Source organism: Thamnophis sirtalis, unplaced genomic scaffold, assembly GCF_051295495.1.
Source record: "Thamnophis sirtalis isolate CommonGarterSnake01/CBP01778 unplaced genomic scaffold, rThaSir2_p1.2 scaffold_3, whole genome shotgun sequence".
Lineage (NCBI taxonomy): Eukaryota > Metazoa > Chordata > Lepidosauria > Squamata > Natricidae > Thamnophis > Thamnophis sirtalis.
Window position 1 is genome coordinate 67912093 of NW_028261383.1, and position 16813 is coordinate 67928905.

General features: G+C 36.7%; 1 protein-coding gene across 1 annotated transcript in view; it reads left to right on the plus strand.

Moving 5' to 3' along the window:
• Positions 1-16502, plus strand: part of TKT (transketolase) — a 30410-nt gene extending 13908 nt beyond the window's left edge. The window contains exons 5-14 of the mRNA XM_014056928.2: positions 2055-2246; positions 2909-3027; positions 5264-5457; positions 6856-7020; positions 9140-9296; positions 11344-11474; positions 12363-12446; positions 12590-12683; positions 14955-15077; positions 16175-16502. Coding sequence (XP_013912403.2) covers positions 2055-2246; positions 2909-3027; positions 5264-5457; positions 6856-7020; positions 9140-9296; positions 11344-11474; positions 12363-12446; positions 12590-12683; positions 14955-15077; positions 16175-16362 — 1447 coding nt within the window. The 3' untranslated portion in view covers positions 16363-16502. The remainder of the gene's footprint in view (positions 1-2054; positions 2247-2908; positions 3028-5263; positions 5458-6855; positions 7021-9139; positions 9297-11343; positions 11475-12362; positions 12447-12589; positions 12684-14954; positions 15078-16174) is intronic.
• The last annotated feature ends 311 nt before the right edge of the window (positions 16503-16813 follow it).

Here is a 16813-nt window from a genome sequence, read left to right on the forward strand (position 1 = left end):
TTAAGATGGGGGGGTTGTAACTGATTCATATTTCTGATTATTTCTTGATGTTCTTACTTGATTTTTTTTCACAAATGCTCAGGATTGTTTAACTGCAGCACTGCAAGGGGATAAATAAAAGAAAGAAAATATGAATGTTAGATACTCTAGCAGGGCTTGAATTTAGTTCTCAATAATCTCTGGGCAGAATTGAATTCAAATAAATGACCTCATAGGGCAACTTTTTGAATCTTTCCTCATTAGGGATCCTTAATCTCACTGAGCATTTGCTATATAAATGCAATGTACTGTTTGCTTCCTTTGTTTGATTTATATCCTGCCTTTCATATTGCGATTCATGAAGAAAAGATCCTCCCATTTTCTCCTGCAACAACAACCCTGCAAAGTAGATTGAGCTGAAAGGAACTGGCCCAGTCACCAGTGCGCATCTGCAGCTCAAAGTAGACTATTGTTCTCCCCTTTCCTAGTTCAACACCTATGTGCTGTCATAACTCCCAGTACTGTGGATTTATTACATATTTATCCCACTTGTTTTATTTTTATAAATAACTCAGGGCAGTGAATATACATAATACTCCTTCTTCCTCCTATTTCCCCCCCTCAACAACAATCCTGTGAGGTAGATTGGGCTGAGAAGAGTGACCAGCTCAAATGCACTCAGTTCAGGGGTAGGTTCTTGCCAGCATTACTACCAGTTTGGCGTCCGAAAAATTGTGTGCACAGAATAGAAAATCAAGATGGTGCTTCCAAGGATAAAACCAGTTTGGGCACATGTCTGGCTGAATTATTACCTACTCAGCCGAACCGGTAGGAACCCATCTCTGACTCAGCTGGTTTTTAATGCCTATCAGGCAATACTATAATTCACAGTCTCCTTGTTTCTAGACCAGCACTTTTAACAACTATATCAAACTAGCTCTATGCATTGTATGTGCCTATATGCATTTGCATGAGAACAGCTTCTGATTAATGGCATTTCCTGGCTCTTTCTCTCTATGATACAGGCACTTTCCAAAACTATCTTCTTATGACTGACCGAATCATATAATTGTTAGTTTTACATATTTAGACAAACTATATGCAAGAATGTTTAAGTAGATTTCTGCTCAAAGGAGTTTGCTCAAGGCTGACTTTGTCACAAGAGCAGATTCCCCCAAAGCAGAGCTACGAGTTCCTGCCTGTCAAACTCCAGATGGCCACCAGATTACAGGAAGAATAATGTAGATTTTGCTTCCATCTAATGATTTCAGTCCAGATTTAGTAGCCCTGCCAAAATAAGACAGGAAAAGTGGAATAAAGTTTACATAGTTTGCCTCAGATAGATTAAGCACAATTTTTTTCTATGCCATAAACCATGGATTTATGTTACAGATTTAAAACTAAATGTAAACTGGGTTAGTTCCATAATGCCCTTGCTTGATAAGACCAGAGATCCAGACTAGTTTTTAAGTAATTAAGCAAGTTTATTGCAAGTTTACATGCAGTCAGAGTAAGTGTTCTTTTATTTGTAGCAGACAAACACAACTTTATGATTTAACCAAACCACTGCATTTACTCTTTTTTTTTACTCCTGCATTTTCCTTTTTGGTAAACTGGTATTTATCAGACTTCTAAGAAAGAATAGGTATTCAAGCTTCAGAATAGGACCTTGCATTATAGAAGTAACTCTAAGGCAACCAAGGTTGAGATGGGATATCATCTGAGTCATTCCTGGATGACAGGCAGCAAGAACTAAGCAGGTCTTACCCCACAGCAGGAGAGGAATAACAGTGACAATATAACAGAGCTGGAAGGAACCTTGAAGGTCTTCTAGTCCAAGACCCTGCTCAAGCAGATGATCCTGGACCATTCCAGACAAGTGGCTGGCCAAATCTCTTCATAAAAACCCACAACTTCTAGAGGCAAGCTGTTGTACTGACTAAATTTTTTTTACTGTCGGGAAATTTCTCCTTGGTTCTAGATTAAGACTTCTAGCCTTCTACCCTGTTTCCATTTCCACTTTCAGTAATTTAGCAAGCTAAATATCATCACTCTGCCTTTTCTTTTATATACAGCTATCGTGTATATTGTATGCTTGGAGATGGAGAGTTATCTGAAGGCTCAGTTTGGGAAGCAATGGCCTTTGCTGGATTCTACAAACTGGATAATTTGACTGCTATTCTTGATATTAACCGGTTGGGACAAAGTGATCCTGCTCCATTGCAGCATAATGTAGAAACCTATCAGAAACGTTGTGAGTCCTTTGGGTACGTGGCTTTATTATACTTTAATATCCTATGATTGTTTAAAATCTTTATTTGGGCTGATAATTAAATACAGATTAATAAATAATAGAGAATGATCTTGGAAATAAGATGAAATAAATGCCGATAAAATTCTTAAATATTTCATGGGTTATTGGCCTTTTGTTTGTTTGTTGTGGAATCTGAAAGGTATGGTAAGGATGGTATTTTACTTGACTGTCTCAACTGTTGCGTTTTTGCAAAATTGGCCCATTTAGAAAACAAAATTTATTTTGGTTAGCTGCGTCATGGTCACCATATAAGCTCCTCTGCTCCTGCTTTGTTTTTTTATCCTCTGGATATTTTATAAGTGAAGTGGGAGGAAAATTGGCTTTTTCTTCTCTCATGTACAATGACTTTGTTAGCTTTGTTTGTTGATTGTTATGAAACAAGACAAGACAACACATTTTCATCCATGAATGCCAAGGTAGTCTAAGGCCTTTGATATGTCTCAAATGATTCTTTGGAATTTGTTTATTTTGAACATCTCACAACAATCACATCAAAGAGAAATCCTTATATATGTTCCGTAGGCGTAAATAGGCGTATTTACATCTTTATACTTCACAGACCATGTGTATTCGTGTCATACTTCAAAGTGTTTCTTTGATTTGTTTGCCTTCTAGCTGGCACGCAATCATTGTTGATGGCCACAGTGTGGAGGAACTGTGCAAAGCCTTTGGTCAGACAAAACACCAGCCAACTGCAATTATTGCCAAGACCTTCAAAGGCAAAGGAATAACAGGTAAATTCCAAGCCGCAGGCTCCTCAGAACAGCTGCAACCACTATTTAAGGATTACATTTTTGTTTGATTTAATAAGAAGTTAATTATAAGTTAATTCCATAAATTCTTGTATGTTTAGAGCACTTTCTAAATCTTATGTTGTAATGCTTAACATTTTTTGTGGATTACAATTTTCCCCATAGGGCAGATAAGGGTCTTAAGCAATATATTTAGGCTCAAGGTAAATGTGAGATTTAAATCAGGAATTTATATATTTTTTTAACTTAAGTTTGTTTTCAATCAATCTGAGTTATTTCTCTCCAATGAAAAGGATTCGGTCAACCAAACAAGAAGGAAAGAGGCAGTTTCCTTCTATAATTCCTACAAATATTCCTAAACTATGATGTTTTGCCTACAGTATATGTATACAGGTAGACCTCACTTTACTTGATTAACAATGCTTTGAATTAACGGTGACCTTCAAAAAAGTCAGTTATCACTTAAATTTGAACTTATGACCATCATTCCACCAGCATGGTTGTGTGATTGTAATTTGGATGCTTGGCAGCCAGTTTGCATTTATCACTGGTTGTAGTGACCTGCAGTCATATGATCACAATTAGTTACTTTTTTGCAGTTTCTGGGGAAAAAAAGATGGTAAAAAACTGTCCTTAATTAAACTGAATTTGCACTTAGAATCGGGTGGCTCAACTTACAACCATGGTGACTTGACTTATCTGTAGTAAAAATTCTCATCAAATTGGGTCTAGTCACTGATTTGAGTAATGACTGCAACAACTTAGATTGGAAATTCTGATGCCAATTGTGATCATAGGTTAACTCTAATAGCCAAATTTGATTGATGATCTTATTGTACAATTTTAAAAGTAAATATTAACACTGACATGAATTATCTTTTGGAATGGGTTATTTTAATGAAGCTAATGTGCCAGAGGTTTTTGCTTTGGTTCTGGAGGTTTTTTATTCAAATCTTTATTGCAGCTGCATATTGTAAGTACAGTAAAAACTTATAAGTCTCACAAGAGCTGGTATTGGAAAGTTTTAACTGAGCACTCAACATTTTTATTTTCCATTGAACCTTACCTGTACATCAATGCCTTTTACTGTAGCTATCATGCTGCAATATGAAATCACCACAAAGCTTGAATATCAAACTTTCTCACCCATTTCTTGGAGTAAACAAAAGTAGAGTAAATACGTTTAAGTGGTTTTGGACAATATTTTCACTAGAATATCCTAAAATATGCTGCAAAATGACAAGAATTTTACTGTTACTGTATTATTTACTATTTTTTAATTTAAAAGATGAATAAAATTGCAATTTAGAATCCATCCAAGGATGAGGAAAAGAGAACAATTAACTAGTATATGAAAAGGTTGACTTCCATATTCCCACGCCCCAGGAGAATGATTGAATATATCTATCTATCTTAGGGATTGCTTAACTTTCACAATTTGTACCATAAGAAAAAGACAGGAAGCAAGTAAGAGACCATGGTTGGTGGGGGCTGCCTGCTCATATCTTACTTGTGAGCTTCCTTGATGAAACTGGTGGTCTTTTGGTGTTCTTCAATAGTCTTAGGCCCTTCAAAAATAGGCAAATAAAGCTCTAGGTGTTTGTCATTTTTCAGGAACAAACGTTGCCACTTTTTGAGGCTTCTGAAGGAGAAAAGAATCCAGTATTTAGATCCTTTTATAGTGAGGACTCAGTCTGCCTGATGCTCTTTCCTGAAGCAACAAAATGTTTCATACTTGCACATGAATTTGGTTGAAGAATTTGAAGAATTCTTGCCTGCCTGTTCTGTTCCTTACTCACCAAATATCTAAAACAGGGCCCCCCAAACTTGGCAACTTTAAGACTTGTGGACTTCAACTCCCAGAAGCTCTGCTGGCTGGAGAATTCTGGGAGATGAAGTCCACAAGTCTTAAAGTTGCTAAGTTTGAAGACCTCTGATCTAAAATGTCATTCATTCTGTTAAGATTACGGATACGCTGACTAAATTAATTAATATAGCCCACCCATGTTCATGGAGTCAAGACTTGCAGGAAATAAAAATGATGGGCTGAGCTGCAGAAACTCATTACATAAAGAATATACTTCGAGGTATAAGAAAAATGAGAAAATGTATTTGGGCCTGGAGAATGAATGGTTTATCTGGCAGCAAAGCAATTCAATTACAAGAATGAAGTGGCTATGGCAGAAAATGGCTCAAAATACGAATAACAATTCTACAGGGGTTGAAGATAAGGAAAACTGGCACGGCAAACCTCTTCCGAAAGACATGGCTGAGCAAATAATTGAGGAGATCCTTGGCAAAATCCAGAACAAGAAAAAGCTTTCTCCAATGCTTCCACAAGACGATGCACCAGCTGTTAATATTAAAAATGTCAAGATGCCATCTCCACCAAACTACAAGATAGGAAATAAGGTACTTTTTTCAAATATTATTAATAATAGGGAGAGCAAAAAGGGCTTTCTTTTCCAATGACTGCTTGGTTTATGGAGATAGATTATGAGATTAAATGGTGTTCATAGTTTATAATATTGTAAAATATTCTGGAGTTGTTTCAGAAGCCAATCCCCAGGAGTTGCCATTGTAATTGATTTTATTTATAGTAGCATTATCTATCCAGAACAGTGAGGGCTACTCTGATGAGGCCAAGTAAGATTTTTTTAAAACAAAGATTCTTCCTTATAATTACTCTCTAGTTAAATGCCAGTCCAGAATTCAAGAGGAGGGCCATTGTAAGATAACCCAAATGGAAACCTCATAGATTTCAGAAATAATGAGTTGCATAGTATGCTTAGGATAATTAAGCATGGTCTTCTCTGGACAATACTTCTGTAAAAGCTTCTGAAAAATGTCCAAATCATCCATGAATAAATTTAATGAGGACTTCATGCAAGAAGTTGCCTAAATAGCATCCCAAATGTTAATCAAAGTGGACATGTGTAAAGATTGGAAAGGCCGTATCCTAATAAAATTCAAATACTGGCACTAGTTTGTCAGTTTTGGATCTCAGGTGTCTTATTGTGGTTGATAAAATAATACGTGCCCCAATATCAATCACAATAAGACACCTGAGATCCAAAACTGACAAACTAGTGCCAGTATTTGAATTTAACTCCTTATTAGTGTTAAGTTGAGGGCCCCAGTGTGATGTGTCCAAGAGCTGTCTGGCTCCTCACATAGGCAGTCTTTGAAAATCAGCATGAAGGTGGCTGCAATCCATTGCTTTGTTTGGAAACGTGCCAGCTGTCCACAAAAGGATAAAGGTTAGCAATAATAGAGAATCTCTGCAGGAGAGAGTTTACTGGATGGGCAGCTGCAACGTTGGTATAAATTGGTACTTTATAATTGAGTGTGTCTCCTTTCAGTATTATATCAGTGACATGGATCAGCCACTTAAGGCAGATTAGTCCTGCCTCAATTTTTTTATCAGTGCTTTCATGAAATAGTGTTCTGCCTAAAAGCATAATAACATGCCTCATTGAGCCATGTATCTAATTAGAGGCATAGAAATAATTTTATGGGAGTGTTATCAAAAGAATGTGAAATTTTCAAAAAAAAATGTAGATATTGCCTAGATGCGCCAGAATATATTTGGGCTCATCAAATGCTAAATATTTGAAAGTTTTGCTAAGATTAGTGCCTCAGAAACCTGTCATACCTTTCTAATTCTGTAACATTAAAAAAAAATTACTGTGGTCTTCCTAAGCTGTTCAGGGAATAATGATTATTTGGATTATTTTTTTATTGCTAAAATATTTTATTTCCAAGAATTATGGAGTATTTTTAAATGGTGCATCTTGGTTCACTTCACAGTTTGCAACCCGCAAAGCTTATGGTGTGGCTCTTGCAAAACTAGGACAAGCCTGTAACCGGGTGGTTGCTTTGGATGGAGACACCAAGAATTCTACTTTCTCTGAGCTGTTCAAAAAGGAACATCCCAGCCGTTTCATTGAGTGTTACATTGCTGAACAAAACATGGTATGTTCTTGTCGTGCATACAGATTGCGACATGTGCAAAATAAATTGATTTGTTATTGCTGACCACCATCATTACTACTATATCCTTGTCATGATATGGGGTGGGGCGGGGGATTGTTTTTACTTTTATATTACGTTTTAATTGTTTGTAAGCTACCTAGAGTCATTGAAAGTGAGTGAACAGCCATATAAATTCTTTAAAAAAATGATCCCCTTTCAGAAATATCTGGAATTGAGAGGTGCAGTATAGCAAAAAGTAATGAACTTGTTTTAAAATCCTAATAGATGGGTCACATATTTCCTAATACTACAATTCTCACATTCTCCCTGTCATATCTTTTGTTTCCTTCCCATCCTTTTTAACAGCCTATTTCCCTTCCCTCAAGCCTTGAAATGTCACTATGCTCATACCAAGATTGCATGGACCTTGAGCTGGGGTTTGTTGTTTATTTCAACCAAGTCTGAGCATCTTACAATCTTATGTAAACAAGATTAAAATAGGAAAAACAGCTTTGGTTGTATACACAGTAAGCATGGAGATGGGCATGAAGTTTCCCTTCCGTAATGCCCAATAGTGATAAGAAAGAAATGAAACATGGAAAGAGAAAGTCATAGCTAAGCTTGGTTCTGCAAGTTACAGCTGCTGGATAGGAACAGCTAGCAACAGTCTTTGAGCAGATATTTTAATTTAATTTAATCTAAACCCCCTTTTCCTCCAGAAGCTCAAGGCAACGTACAGAGAACTCTCTCCTTCATTTTTTCCTCACAGCAACAGTTCTGAGATATCAATCAGAGCAGGAACACCTCTTTTGTCATCCAGAATAATGAAATATTTCTTTCTATTAATTCATTGTATAGGTCACTGAATATTGTGCTAAAGATTGATGAATTTCTCAAAGCCAAAAGATTCATCATTTCCTTCTGCTCCTCTGTTGCACACCAATTTCATTATTCAAAAGTGCTTGTAGTTAAATTGTTTTGATTACATTTACCATACTTAAGCAAGGCTTCAGGTTTTCTTAGGCCATAGAACCTGTTAGTTCTGATATAGAGGCAAAGCACTGATGGTAGAAAATTGGCAATAAAACAGAAAGTAAACTATTAATTATAAATGCAAAATTAGCATTTTCACCGTAGTAGAATTGAATCTTAAATTTCATAATTACTTAAGAGGTTAATGCTTTAATCAAACAAATCAGTGCTCCCTGACAGGGATGTGATTGCTTTTCCTTTGTAAAAAAAAATTCATTATTTGGAGCAGTTGATGTTCTTAGAAGTGGAATTTCTCATAGCCAATTTATTTTATTTGGCCTATTTCTGCACTAGTTTTTGGTTGCTGCATGCAGAGAGAACGTTCTCTCACATAATTCAGTTTGAAACCACCTGTTTATATCTCAGTGAAAATGTTTTTATTAGCAGAAAATCCCACCATAATATTAAATCCAGGTCTAATGTTATTTCTATTCCTACATTCTTTTTTCTTCTTTCCCTTTCTTTTTATATTGCATAGTGGTTGATTGTTAGTTCTTTCAATAAGGTACTTCAAAGGAGTGATGAAATGAATCATAATAAACAAAAGTGTGTTTTACTATATTTTTTCCGAAGCCTCCCCCCCACCCCACCCCCAGTTACAAGTGTAAACCCAGAATAGAAGAGTAAGACCCGTTTAGGGGAAGGTATGACAATATTGATAAGTTTTTTAGATTTTTTAAAAAAGGTGGAAATGATGGGATCTGACAAAGAATCCGTAGGAATGGAATCACTGTAGAAAAAGCCCTCTCTTGTATTAATTAGTTTAACAATCGTGAAAAGCAATATGCAATGACTCTTCTCTCTTCTTAATTTTAATCTTTAAAATGTTTAATTGGTGCAGTAGGTATGGAGTCTCAGGATCAAGTGCCCACTCATCCATAAAGCACCTTATCCTGTGCCACAGCCTAACCTAACTAATGGGCTTCCTGATTTGCCATAAGAATGAAATAGCTAAGGAGAAACAGCCTGTAGACTAGTCCATGTTTGTTAAGGGAACAGCTGGACATCAGCCTAAGTGTTTGAAGCATTTCTCAAAAGATGTCAAAAGCCAGGATGAATTTAGTTCTTTTCCTTCCCTATTTTGCAGGTGAGCGTTGCAGTTGGCTGCGCCTCCCGTGACAGAAACATTGCCTTTGCTAGCGCCTTTGCCACATTTTTCACCAGGGCTTATGATCAGATACGTATGGCAGCCATTTCTGAGAGCAACATTAATCTTTGTGGATCTCACTGTGGTGTATCCATTGGTAAGTATCATACTTCCCCCCACCCCACCAAACTGTTTGTAGTCCTTCAAGGCGTTGCGAGTTATTGCACATTTATATATGAATTACTTAAAAGTGAATACCCTTGAGGGCATCTTGATAAACATGCAAAATCCAGTGTGGTGGAATCTGACACTGAGTTGCAGGCGGGAGGGACACTTCCCCAACTTGAGTCCTTGGTATGCAAGAAGAGGTCCAGGAGGTTTCTTCCAGGATACTATATCTAATAGTTGTGTAGAATGTGCTTTAGTCATGGTAATTGCGAAAAGCTGCCTTATATAAAAAGTAAATGCCCCAGTCAGTATGATGCCAACACCCCAAACAAGGATCCATCTCCATTGTCCAAAGGCCAACTCTGCTTATCAGAAGGTTTGTGATTATAACTGTTATTCTTTTGTGGTGGGTCCCAAGCAGACTATGCATTTTGTAGAATCTGTTTCTACAGAATATCTACATCAAGCTCTGTGAGAGACTCTGGCTTTTACATTAGCCATCCAGAGTAACTATCTGCATGTTTGGCTCTTTCTTTCTTTCTTTCTTTCTTTCTTTCTTTCTTTCTTTCTTTCTTTCTTTCTTTCTTTCTTTCTTTCTTTCTTTCTTTCTTTCTTTCTTCTCCCCCCCTTTAATGTAGGGACAATGCCCCCAACGTAGCAGCACACTGAGTGCTTCCACTCCTTCTGCTGCATCTTAAGATTATATATGTATCTGAAGGGCTTCTACTCTTTGGAAGAAAGACTTGCAGAATTGGTGCCTTGCTTAATACTTTGACTGAAGTCCCCCTTTTAAATGGCATCTTTTAGACCTGCTTCCCCATAAGCCATCCATGCGTGAATTATGAACAGTATGTTGGAGTTTGTAATTGTACTGAAAAATCTTCCTGCTAAGGCTGGTATTATTGCTTAGTTTCTGACAGTTTTACCATTTTTTTTAATATGTGGGAAAGATTAACTGTATCCAACAAATATGAAACAGCAAAGTGAGATTTTAAAAAACATCTTTTCCTTTTATGTTGTTTGGATAATATCATTTTCTTATAACTGACAAAGTCAGTCAACCAATCAGTTTTAGCCTCTTCTCCAAATAATTTTGAATGGCACAGATCCTTCTTAGCTTATGCAAAGTATTGAGTACTGTAATGGTTTCAACATTATCAACGAGTTATATTTTTCTGCATAGAAAACCATATTTACTTCAGAAATATAATCTCAAACTTCAAAGCTAAGAAAAACCTCTGTCTGCCATTTTTAATCGCTGCAGATGCAGCAGAATTGTGTTTTCTGCAATAGACAACAATGACTTTCTATTCACTGAACCATTCATTTTTCATATCAATTTTTACTGGATATAGAAGGTTTTAAACTCCTATGGCACCTTAAAGAAGCAAGTTATGCTACTTAGTAGTTTAATCAAGCAGAAACTGGAAAAATATATTGCCAAGATTTATTCTTAATTTCTTCAACAGCAACCAAATCATAGAGTAATTTGTAAAAATGGTCTTCCTGGAGGAAGTTGCATATGAAGAGACTGTGTCATCTCTTGCTTTGTATATAACAGTGCATTCCTGTTGGTTTTAATTTTTGAGAGCCAGTTCTGACTAAAATATAGGCTATGTCAGTTTTGCTTTGATTTTTCTTTTCCCTTTAAATGATCTCAGTGGGATGCTATGATACATTTCTATGATAGATTTCTAAATTCTCCATTCCAATTATGTTTATTTTATTCTATGCTTGTGTGCATGGTGTTTACGTAGACACAACTTATTTCCTTTTTTTCACCACTGTGCTTGCTTTATTACTGCTACCTTATCCTTCATTTTTCTTTTTAACCCAGGTTTTCTTTCAATTTAGTTTACCTCTATCTTCTTTCTTTGCTATTTAGAGGGGTCCAAGTTTAAGGACAAGATGGAAGGTGGTCCGTGAGTGTGTTACATTTATTTTAGATAATTTCTGTTTGTTTGTTGTAAGACGTACACAGAAATGGTGTTTGTTCAATTTTATGGTTACATTTTCTTCAAAATTTCTCTTTCCAGGTGAAGATGGGCCTTCACAGATGGGACTGGAGGATCTATCCATGTTCCGAACCATTCCTAATTCAACTGTATTTTATCCTAGTGATGCTGTGGCCACTGAAAAGGCAGTAGAATTGGCTGCCAATAGAAAGGTCAGGAACTCATACTTTCTTTTCTTTAAGGAAGATGGGATGCTGGGACTTGTAGTCAGCAACTTTTGGAGGGCCCTGGTTTCCCTACCCTTTCCAAAACCTTCCTCAAAATTCTTTTAGCAGTATGGAAAATGTATTGAGTTTACATTCTAATTGGATTGAAAAGAAAGCTAACTCTTACAGAATATCAGCTGAACATCTTGAAAGCTAAAAGGTGCCAATCACTGGGAATCAATCAAAATTTAATAGGGAAACATTTGCTACTATTGTTTTCATTTCCAGGAAACAACCCTATTCACAAATTTGAGCCTGTGTATACTAACCACAGAGTAGATCTAATAAAAATTTATGCAGTTTCTCTGTATAAGTTTAACTTTATATTTCCTCCTCTTTATAATGCATCCTTTGTTCCTTTGGAAGCAATCCATTTCCTCTTCTTGATTCATTGTAGTTAATCTGGAAGTTTTCTGTTAAATAGAGAAATTACTTTATGATATGTCATATTTAGCACAAGACAACTTAAAAATGTATTCAAAAATTTGGGTGGTTCCATGTTTTGGCATCAAGAGCAAATGATCAATCGAAAAAGTCCTACTTATTTTAGTATGTAAAAAGAGAAGTTGGTGAAAGGATGGAGGAAGTAGGCAAAAAGCTTATTCTATCCAATCTCAATTATGGTCATAAGTTGAGGACTACCTGTACATGAGTCTTTTCTGAAAGTGAATTTTCCTATGGATTCAGATAAGAGTATTACAACTAAGAAGTCAACTTAATGAAAAATTATGATTGTATCCCCATTTTTAATTAGCTTGTATTTTTAATTTTGAGGTTTAAATTCATAGCTTGCAATTGTCTTTAAAGTCCACACTGTGTTCTTTTTAAAAACAGGGCATATGTTTCATAAGAACTAGTCGCCCAGAAAATGCTGTAATTTACGACAGTGGAGAAGACTTTCAAGTTGGACATGCCAAGGTGAGTGATTTCAAAAGTCGCCGAAATAAGGGAATGACATGAATTTCATTATTGTCTCTTTCATTGCAGCACTAACAATCTCTGAAACAAATTACCTAAACATACAAGATATCTGATTTCAGTTTAAATGTTGTTCTTGCCAGGTGGTGTTGAAGAGTAAGGAAGACAAGGTTACTGTCATTGGGGCAGGAGTGACTCTGCATGAAGCAATAGCTGCAGCTGAACAACTTAAAAAAGGTGATTATAGAGAACTATCTTGGGAAAATTTGAATTTTCAGGCATCATATTAAAAAAGCTAATAAGAGTTGAAATTTTAAAAAGGGCAAGAGACAATGGATAGACATAGAATACTTTTTAATATGGTGGTTATTCTAATAAGTGTTAGAAAAAAAGAAGTAGAAAGGACAGACAGAGACAGATAGATCTATCAACAAAGAAGAGTTATAAAATATGACTGCTATATGGACTGCAATGCAAGAGAGTAGCAAGGAGTTAAACTTTTTATGACTTTGCTCCTATCTAGTTGTTAGCCTGCATTTTTGCAGCCAGATATGATTGTCAACGTTCCAAATATCATCCAAAATTAAATCAGAGTCCAAGGCAGAACTTTCCTCAAACTTCTAATTTATTAAGAGAGACATGTTGGCACATCTGTGGAAAACCCGAATTTGAAAGCTGCCTGAGTTTTCCACCCAGTTGAAAGTTCATGATCTTGCCCCCACACTCACATGTCCATTACATGGTCTAATCTTCCACTGCCACGCTGGCATCTCCACCCATCTAGTTCCGGTCAGGTGCAGAAGTGCAGAGACAAAGAATGACCTTGGGCTTCTAGAAAGGAATGTTTTATTTTGAGAACAACACATTCTATAATTCTTCTCCTTACTATTCCCCCTCCCAATTACCCCACTAATGAAACAGCATAGTAAGATAAGAGAGAGTGTGGCAGGCCAAAGATCCTAAAAGGAATATGACTGCAGGCCTGGAAATGATATCTCTAAAGCAAAAAGGGAAACAGGAAGTTGTCCTAGTATGGTGCAATTATTAATGTTTGTCTTGGAATCTGGATAACGACTTCAGATCCAGGTTCCTCCTTATATCTATTTATAGACCTTGTATAGCATTAAAAGTCTCCAAGTTTTAACTATTAATAGCAGATTGGATTTGTGTAATGTCATTCTTTCTCTTCTATTTTTGAAAGTTTATTTTACAGCATACTATGATTGAACTAATATTATATATTTCCATTTAACTTCAATTTGTAAATTGTAAAAAAAAAACTGTTTCAGATTTAGGCCATTGTGCTTAGCATGTGGCAGACTATATTAATGCTTCATGTACCACTTCATTTGTGACTAAAAACATGAAAAAATATACAAGTATACAAACTGTACAAACACATGATCTGCAGTCACAGTTAGATCAGAATTGTTCAACCTATATGATGTCATACTGGGAAGTTTGAACAAGTCAGTCCTCATTATTCCATTTATATTTAAGGACAATACTCTCAATCTTCACCAGTAAAAAAAAAAAAATTGAAACCTGTACCAGGTACCATTATACCTAGTGGTGGGATTCACTTACCTTCCCTACTGGTTTGTAAATGTGAGCGTGCGTCCTAGCTTCGCTCGCATGCGCCTCATCTATATGTGCACACCGCCTTCTGTGCATGTACAGTGCATGCACATTATGTCAGGGCAGGTGGGCGGAGCTTCCCGCAGCTGCCGCTACCGGTTCATCCGAACCGGAGAGAACTGCTAAATACCACCTCTGATTATACCTTTCTTGCAGACAGCTTATTTAAGAGCAGGATATTGGGCTCATGGTAGAAAAAGGGTGCAAAAATGTAAACATTTTAACATTTGCCCAACATTGAAAAATCTATGTCACTATCCAAATTAAATGAGATGGCAAACTACAGTATTAGGAAAACAAAAAAAAAGTTTTAAAAACCAAGTCAATACAGGAATCCATAATACATGACACTAATAAAATTGGTGTGTTGCCATCTGCCAAATGCTATGTGGAAAAGCTTTGTTTTTACTACCTGTGGAAGATCATTAGGATTGGTACCGATCTGACTTCAGGAAGAAGCTGTTCTATAAGATGGAGGCTCCAATAGAAAACTTCAACTCCCTTGTCAAGCACAGTGCTTGAAATGGCCGATTAAATTGGGACTTTCTCATCTCTGATTTTAAATGTCATATAAACCCTGGACAAAGTGGTAACATGAAAGTTGGAGAGATGTGAGAATTGGGAGATACGAATAATCATCTTTCCAAAAGTTGAAGAAACACAGATCTGATTTGTATATTTGAAAGATAATAGAAATATAAATACATTTTAGATTATTTGGGGTATTAAGTACTTCCCTCAGATCTCATAATTAATGTGCTAAATACATTTGTGGTTGAAAGTTTGCATTTTTGAAAAAAAAATTAGTTTCCTGATTTGCAGTTTGTGAGGCATATATACTACATGACTATTTTTATTCCTCATTTACAGAAAAAATATTCATCAGAGTAATCGACCTATTCACTATAAAACCTCTGGATTCAGAAACTATACTTAAAAATGCAAGAGAAACAAAAGGCAGAATTATCACAGTGGAGGACCATTACCCTGAAGGTATATTAAAAATATTTGTAAAAAATATTAATAAATATTAATATTAAAAAGGAGCATCTTCACTATTTGAATGCATTGTATAATGAATGACCAGTTCTTCTTCTACCACTCTGCATCAAGGCTGCCTAAGACAGAAGGGGCTCTTTTTCCTCAAAGGAAAGACCGCCGAATATAGGTAGTTCCCGACTTATGACGATAGTTGAACCAAAAACTTCTGCTGCTAACTGAAACATTTATAAAGTGGGTTTTGCCACAGTTGTTAAGCAAATCACCCGCAGTTGTTAAGTTAGTAACATGGTTGTTAAGTAAATCTGGCTTCCCCATTGACTTTGCTTGTTGGAAAGTCACAAAAAGTGGATCACGAGACCCTGAAACACTGCAACCGTCATAAATGTGAGTCAGTTGCCAAGTGTTTGAATTTTGACCTAGCGATCAGGCTGCAACACTTACAAATGTGAAAACTGGTCACGAGTCACTTTTTTTTCAGTGCCACTGTAACTTTGTACACTAAACAAACTGTAGTAAGACGAGGATTACCTGTACTTGTCCGCGTGAATGGCTCTTGCTTCAAGCTCAGTTCCACTGCCCAACCGTTCTCTTGAGATTCAAACCATCCTCTTGTTTTAAAAAAACATTTAAAGGAAAGGCCTCTTAGGAAAGCCACAATTTCCAGTAACTATTTATTTGCTTGGACTTTGCGAGTCCCTTGGACTGCAAGGCAATCAAACCGGTCAGTCCTAGAGGAGATCAACCCTGACTGCTCTTTAGAAGGCCAAATCCTGAAGATGAAACTCAAATACTTTGGCCACCCAATGAGAAGGAAGGACTCCCTGGAGAAGAGCCTGATACTGGGAAAGATTGAGGGCAAAAGAAGAAGGGGACGACAGAGAATTAGGTGGCTGGATGGAGTCACTGAAGCAGTTGGTGTGAGCTTAAATGAACTCTGGGGGATGGTAGAGTACAGGAAGGCCTGGAGGAACGTTATCCATGGGGTCGCGATGGGTCAGACACGACTTCGCAACTAACAACAAAAAAATTATTTGCTTACTAAATGTGTGCGCTTCACTTACCATCTTCTTTACATCTTACTTCTTTAGGTGGCATTGGAGAAGCTGTATCTGCTGCTCTGATTGGTGAACCAGGGATTGTGGTCCGTCGCTTGGCTGTCTCTAACGTGCCAAGAAGCGGGAAGCCGAATGAACTGCTCAAGTTGTTTGGCATCGATAAGGATGCCATCATTCAGGCAGTAAAGGCGGTGGTCTCCAAATCAAGGAATGCTGAGTAATTTCAAACTGTAACACGCTGCTTTTATCATGATTATTGGGCAGATTTTTTTTTTTTATAAAGAGCACTGTAACATTTGAGTACATGTTGAAAACCATATGCAAGCAGTTCTAATAAAAGTAAACGTTTCCGGGGAAAAAAGTTGTCTGGTTGCCTCATCAAAAAATACTTTGTATTAAAGGTAAAGGTTACCCTCACACATATGTGCTAGTTGTTCCCGACTAGGAGGTGGTGCTCATCTCCGTTTCAAAGCCAAAGAGCCAGCTCTATTCAAAGATGTTTCCATGGTCTTGTGGTCGGCATGACTAAATGCCAAAGGCACACAAAACACTGTTATCTTCCCACCAAATGTGGTTCCTATTTTTCTACTTGCATTTTTACCTGCTTTCGAATTGCTAGGTTGGCAGAAGCTGGGACAAGTAACGGGAGCTCACTCCATTATGCAGCACTAG